General features: G+C 30.6%; 1 protein-coding gene across 1 annotated transcript; it reads right to left on the bottom strand.

Annotated features, from left to right (window-relative positions):
- Positions 1-2,424: 2,424 nt before the first annotated feature.
- On the bottom strand, positions 2,425-5,202 carry LOC110627576 (salicylic acid-binding protein 2-like). The gene is made up of 2 exons (XM_021773924.1): positions 5,056-5,202; positions 2,425-2,724 (listed from the first exon to the last, which is right to left on the bottom strand). The coding sequence occupies exons 1-2, from the start codon at positions 5,200-5,202 to the stop codon at positions 2,425-2,427; spliced, it is 447 nt and encodes a 148-aa protein (XP_021629616.1).
- Between the last annotated feature and the right edge of the window lie 1,931 nt (positions 5,203-7,133).

Raw genomic sequence — 7,133 nt, 5'->3', positions numbered from 1 at the left:
ACAAACAGAGGTGAGACCATGCTTTCCTTGGGTATGCTTCATGTTTTCATCAAATCTTGCAAAGTTTTGATTGATTTTAATGTTATTTTGAAGGTTTTGAGCTAAAAACACAAGTTTTGAAGTTTGGAGAGTTTGAAGGAGAGTTGCTCCATATCTCCACGTTGGGATCGTTCATCTTCTTGTTTTCAAGAGGTAAGTGAAGATCCTGAGCTTCTTTTCATGATTTATGAAGGTTTTATGGAGTTTATAGGTAGAGTTGCATGATTAGGTTAAGTAGAGTGTTTTTGGTGTTTTTTTTGGATAAAAGCATGTTTAGATGTTGTGTTGTGTTGTTTGTTGGGGTTTAAGGTAGTTTTGGACCCTTTTGTGCATATACTTGGGTATATGTGTGTTGAGAAATTGTGGTTTTTGAGTTTGGGTGTGATTGGAAGGGTTTGGCAGGAGGCAGAGCATGGTTCTGCCCGACTGAAGAACCCAGCTTCGGAGGCCGAAGGAAGGTTCGGCCGCCGAACGTGCTGAGGAGGTGGCTTCGGCTGCCTAAGCTTGTCTATGCTTGCCTCCGAAAGTTTGAACTTTCGGCTCTGGAAGGGGTTTCGGCCGCCGAAGGTTATGGACTTTCATCTCTGGAGTGCCTTTCAGCCCCCGAACCTTGCCCCCGAAAGGGTTCGGCTGCCGAAAGTACAGATTCGGCCGCCGAAAGTGCATGAGTTTCGGCTCTGGAGAGGACTTTCGGCCGCCGAACCTGCCGCCGAAAGTGCCCTGTCCAGCCTTCCTTTGCATGTTTTGCATGATTGTTTTAGGGTGTCTAAGGGAATTCTTGGGGAGTTTTATAGAGTTGTTCTTGAGCTAGTTTGGTCCCTCATTTGAGTCCATCTGTGTAGGCACAGACTAGAGGAACCAAAGAGAGCAGCAGTGAGTACTGCTTCAGAGTTTGCAGAGTCAGTTCAGAGATAGCCAGAGGTGAGTGGAACTAAACTTAATTCTTTTAATTGAGAAATCAAATGCTTTTAGCATGTTTCATGCACCATGATTATGCAATAGGTTGATTGCATTAGAAATCACGAATATGTAGCATTGCATTCTATCATTGTGTTGTGTGGGTGAAAGTGGATGATCCAATAGTCTCTGAGTAAGACCAGGTGCCCATTCTACGCCCTGGCACGGTAGAAAGACCAGGTGCCCAGTCTACGCCCTGGCACGGTATATGGTAAGTATCATATGTTGTGTACAGGAAGACCAGGTGCCCATTCTACGCCCTGGCATGAGGATAGGATGTCGGGACTATTGGGGACATAATCACCCGAGATGATGTGATTTACTTGTGTTGTGATGCATTCCATAAGAGCATGTTTAATAACCTATGTTATTGTTCTACTCACTGGGCTATAGTAGCTCATCCCACTCCCTTAACCCCAGTCTTACAGGATCAGTGTACAGGGGAAGTTCAGTAGAGTACAGGAAGAGAAAAGAGTTCTGTAATAGTATAGTGTGGACATGTAACATTAAAGAGATGTAATAGTTGTATATAGAGTTAGAATTGTGCTTGACTTAGTTGTACTGTAAATCTTTTATGTACTTGATCTGTTTATATAAATGTTTTATAAGCATGTGAAAACCAGGCTTAACAGGTATGAGTTTAACCCATCTAGAGCAAGCTCTAGTCAGGGGTTTTGTAATACAGAGATCGTGCATGCACAGGTTGAGCCTTGGTTCAGAGAAAAGTTTTTATTTTCACAGAAAATGTATGATCATGTATGGAATTTTATAGGTACACAGGGAGTATAGCAGGCTTGCTATGGGTTTCGGCGACCTTAAGTCGACCTGAATCCTAGCGCCGGTGGCGGTCCGATTTTCGGATCGTTACAGATTAAATCATAATTAAGATTGAAATAATTTAATTAAATTTTAAAATATTAAAAATAAAATGTAAAAAATGAAAGTATCAATTGATCTAACCGAATTGAATTGAATCGAATCATAATGGTTCGATTCAAATCGATTTCTAATTAAAATCGATTCAATTTGATTTTTATAAATACTAAAATTTTGATTTTTAATTTATTCAATTCGATTTGATTTGTAAACTGAACCGAACCGTATCTAATACTCACTCCTAATTATTACTACAACAATTAATTCTAAAATGATAAATATGAAAAAAAAAATAGAAAGTGCTATATACATATATATAAAAACTATTAAAAATATCAAAGGCAATCAATCAATCATCCCCGTGATAAAATCTATCCAAAATAATTAATACACTAACCAACCAACACGTTTTTATTCTGAAAGGAAAACTTTCACAACATACTTCACAATATCTTATGATAATTAAGTTTTAAATATAATATAACAACTTTAATTAAGCATATTTTTGAGCAATCTCACTAAGACAATGGCACAATTGATTAGGTTAACAGATCATAGCATATGATCTGAACCTTCAATCTCCAACGCTTTTTCAACAGCACTATTTGGAATCATCCGTAGCTGAAACTCCTCGAAAATGGCTTTGTTTGCATTGGACAAATCGTGCAGGAAAATTGATGATGGCCCCACCGAAGTCATTGATAATTCAAGATCCTCAATGTGACTTAGTTGATACAGCTTGGAGGATATTAATTTTAGGCCAAAAAACAGTGAAGTTGGATGCCGTAGAGAGCTGCTGTAGGGTAAAAATTCATTGTCTAGCCATGCTTCACTTGGAGTCCTTGCCTTGTCCTGCATCATTTATTTAATATGAAAGCAACACAAGCACATGCCATTTGTTAACAAGTTACTCTGTTAAAAATAGTCAAAAAAATAGTCCTCCTTTCATGTTCTTAAAAGCAAGAAAGTTTGACATTGAGAAATCTCTTTCATGTTCTTAAAAAGCAAGAAAGTTTGATATTGAGAAAGCAAAGCAAATGTGGGCCAACACGATTCAGTAGAGGAAGGACTTCGACGGAGAAAGGGATAGAAAATATAAAGAAGATGAGAGAGAAGAGAGAGGTGAAGTTTATTTGTTCTACTGAGGGTAATTTCAGTATTAAATAAATATTAAGTTTGATTTAAAAATTAATAGCAAAGAGAACAAAAACTAACGGTTGTTCTCTTCCATTAATGGAATCAAAGTGTAATGATATTTTAATATAATTCTAATAATATAAGAGTATTTTAATTAGTTGATTAAAATATATGGATACGATATTAAATATGTTATAATTAAAAGATAAAATAAAAAGTTAAAGATAAAAGTCGCTAAGAGCAAATTTGAAATTAAACGCTAACTGTATTTATACTAATTTGGTATAAGTCTAAATCAACTACGTGAAATTCTATAAAAAAAAAAAAGCTAAATAAATTCAATTGCTTTTTTAACTAAATGAAGGTGTAAATTTTACTTTTAACTTCAAATAAGTTTTCACTTTATAAGTATTATCTTTTTAATAAGAAAGTATTATCTTTATAATTTTAAATATTAAATTAATATTCCAATTAAAATAAAAAATAATAAATAATTTTAATATTTAAAGTTAGAAAAATAATACTTTATTATTAAAAATAATATTTTATTATATTAAAATTTATTTAAACTTTAATAAAAATTCAAAAAAAAAAATTTCCATCGAAATATTGTGGATCATCTAATTTCCAATTTTTCAACAAAGGTTTTAGTATATAATTTTTTTCCTTTAAAAAAAGGTTTTCTTCAAGGCGTCAAAAGAATCGATAAAAATAAGGAAAAAATTGAAAACAATTCAATTTTCCTTTGATTCTAATTTGCATCTAATTTTTTGAAATAGAGCAATTAGTCTTAAATTTTATGATAGATTTGTATCGGACCTAATTTTTGCTGTCGACGTCCAATAGAAACCCATGATAGCTTTTGAAAAAGAGAATTTCAAGACGCACGATTTTCAAAAGTGTGACAAGAGCCACAGGCCTATCACAAAATTTGTAACGAAAATTTTACCATTTAAAAGGTTAATTTTGCATTTTGATTATGTTTTTAGATTTTTTTATAATTTTTCATGTTAGAATTTTCTATTATAAGTAGTTTTTTCTTGACTGTTTTGAGATAGTTTTTAATATTTCAAAATTTTCAATAAGAGTTTTCATCTTTTAGCCTCTTGTTATATTGTTTCGTTAGTCAAACGTTATTGATTAAATTTACTGACGAAATCTAATTAGTTATATATTAAAGATCATACACTATTATAAAAATGGACTTAAAGTAATTAGAATTATTATCTTATATGTTTAATTTAGAACTAACAATAAATTAGAAATTCATTGTATTCAAGGACGAATCCAAAAAATTTAATCAATGGGTGTAAAATATTATTAGTGAAATTCAATCTAGAAAAGTATATGAGTAAATTAATTTAGTTTAGTGTAATTTTATTTATTTCTTAAATTTGAATAGTATTTTAATCAAAATTAAAGTAATAATTTATATTTAACTTAAGTACCGTAATTAATAAATTTTATATTTTTTTTAAATCGGTGATAATAATATATTACTTTTGATAATATAAAGAATTAAACAATAACTAAGGTTGAAATATTTTAATTAAATTTTAGAATATTAAAAATTAAAAAAAAAAAACAACCGATCTAATCGAATTGAACTAAATCATAATAATTTGATTCAAATCGATTTTTACTTAAAATCGATTCAATTTGATTTTTATAAGTACTAAAATTTTAATTTTTAATTTATTCAGTTTGGTTAAATCGAACCGAACCATATCGAGTAGTCACATTACACTATAACAATTAATCCTAAAATGATAAATATGAAAAAAAAAAAATAGAAAATGCTATATACATATATATATAAAATATTAAAAATATCAAAGGCAATCAATCAATAAATCAATCATCCCCGTGATAAAATCTGTCCAAAGTAATTAATACACTAACCAACCAACACGTTTTTATTCTGAAAGGAGAACTTTCAAAAGATCTTATGATAATTAAGTTTTAAATATAATATAACAACTTTAGTTAAGCATATTTTTGGGCAATCTCACTAAGACAATGGTACAATTGATTAGGTTAACAGACCATAGGCATATGGCCTGAACCTTCAATCTCCAACGCTTCTTCAACAGCACTATTTGGAATCATCCATAGCTGAAACTCCTCGGAAATGGCTTTGTTTGCATTGGACAAATCATGCAGGAAAATTGATGATGGCCTCACCGAAGTCATTGATAATTCAAGATCCTCAATGTGACTTAGTTGATAGAGCTTGGAGGATATTAATTTCAGGCCAAAAAACAGTGAAGTTGGATGCCGTAGAGAGCTGCTGTGGGTAAAAATTCATTGTCCAGCCATGCTTCACTTGGAGTCCTTGCCTTGTCCTGCATCATTTATTTAATATGAAAGCAACACAAACACATGCCATTCTTTAACAAGTTACTCTGTTAAAAATAGTCTAAAAAAATAGTCCTTGAGAACTTTATTCAACTCATTAAACTTAAAATCCTGGTTAAGGCAAAAGGATTAGTTATGTGGGTGCTTATGCACAGAAGTTATGCTGGCTTCATTTTACTTGGTGCTTATTAACAGCTTCCCCATTAATCTTAAGGATTACCCTTCTTTCATGCTCTTAAAAGCAAGAAATTTTGACATTGAGAAATCTCTTTCATGTTCTTAAAAGCAAGAAAGTTTGACATTGAGAAAGCAAAGCAAATGTGGGCCAACATGATTCAGTAGAGGAAGGTCTTCAACGGAGAGAGGGAGAATACAAAGAAGATGAGAGAGAAGAGACAGGTGAAGCTTATTTGTTCTTAAAAGGGTAATTTCAGTATAAAAAAAATATTCTCGAGTTTGACTTAAAGATTAACAGTAAAGAGAATAAAAACTAACCGTTGTTCTTTTCAATTAACATAGACTCCTTGGTTACTTCTCTCCTAAAACAGCTGAGCTAATTGCCATTAGAGAAGTTCTGAGTTGGATTAAGAGGCTGGGTTATGATCAGATAGTGTTGGAATCAAATGCTCTTACGGTAGTGAAGGCTTTGCTTTCTTCTTCAACTTCTGATTTTTGTAGTTTTGGGTCCTTTGTTGATTATTGTAAATCTCTAATAGCAGAGATGAATTCAGTATCTGTGAGTTTTGTTCCTCGATCTGCCAATAGTGTGGCACATCTTATAGCTAGAGCTGCCTCTACTATTTCAGACAGGATGGAGTGGCTGAGCACCCCTCTACAATTGATTGTTTATACTTTGATGTTGGACTTCCAAATTTGAATGCAATTACATTTTTAATTCAAAAAAAAAAAAAAGAATCAAAGTGTAATGATATTTTAATGTAATTCTAATAATATAAAGGTATTCTAATTAGTTAAATCAAACACCAATTGCATTTATACTAATTTAGTATAAGTCTAAATAACCACGACAATTTTCATAAAACAAAAATCTAAATAAACTCAATTGCTTTTTTAACTAAATGAAGTTGTAAATTTTACTTTTAACTTCAAATAAGTTTTCACTTTATAAATATTATCTTTTTAATAATAAAGTATTATCTTTATAATTTTAAATATTAAATTAATATTCTAAGTAAACTAAAAATAATAAATAATTTTAATATTTAAAGTTATTAAAAATAATACTTTATTATTAAAAATAATACTTTATTATATTAAGACTTATTTAAACTTTAGTGAAAATTCAAAAAAAACAAAAAATTGATCTAAACTACTACAAGAAAGTTATAATTTACCAACGGATTTTACTAACTGATCTAAAATCCGTTAGTAATAATAACAGATTTACTAACGAATTTCAAATACGTTAGTAAATTTTAATATAAAAAAATTTGTGTCAAAATTTACCAATGAATTTAAAATTCATTAGTAATCTATTAGTATTATTAATGGATTTTAAAATCCATTGGTACTTTATAAATTTATAAAATAAGTAGTATTAAAATTTACTAACGGACTTAAAATCCGTTAGTAAATCCGTTGGTAATTTACTAATGGATTTTAATCTGTTAGTAAATTTAAAAAAGTATTTAAATTACTAACGGATTTTAATCCGTTAGTACGTGACTTTGTAACCCAACTTTTACTTTCATTAGTACCTGACTTTATAACCCAAGTTTCTTATACGGCACAACAATTTGCCAGAT

Source organism: Manihot esculenta, chromosome 12, assembly GCF_001659605.2.
Source record: "Manihot esculenta cultivar AM560-2 chromosome 12, M.esculenta_v8, whole genome shotgun sequence".
Taxonomy (NCBI): Eukaryota; Viridiplantae; Streptophyta; class Magnoliopsida; order Malpighiales; family Euphorbiaceae; genus Manihot; species Manihot esculenta.
This window is presented reverse-complemented; position numbering and strand designations above follow the sequence as displayed.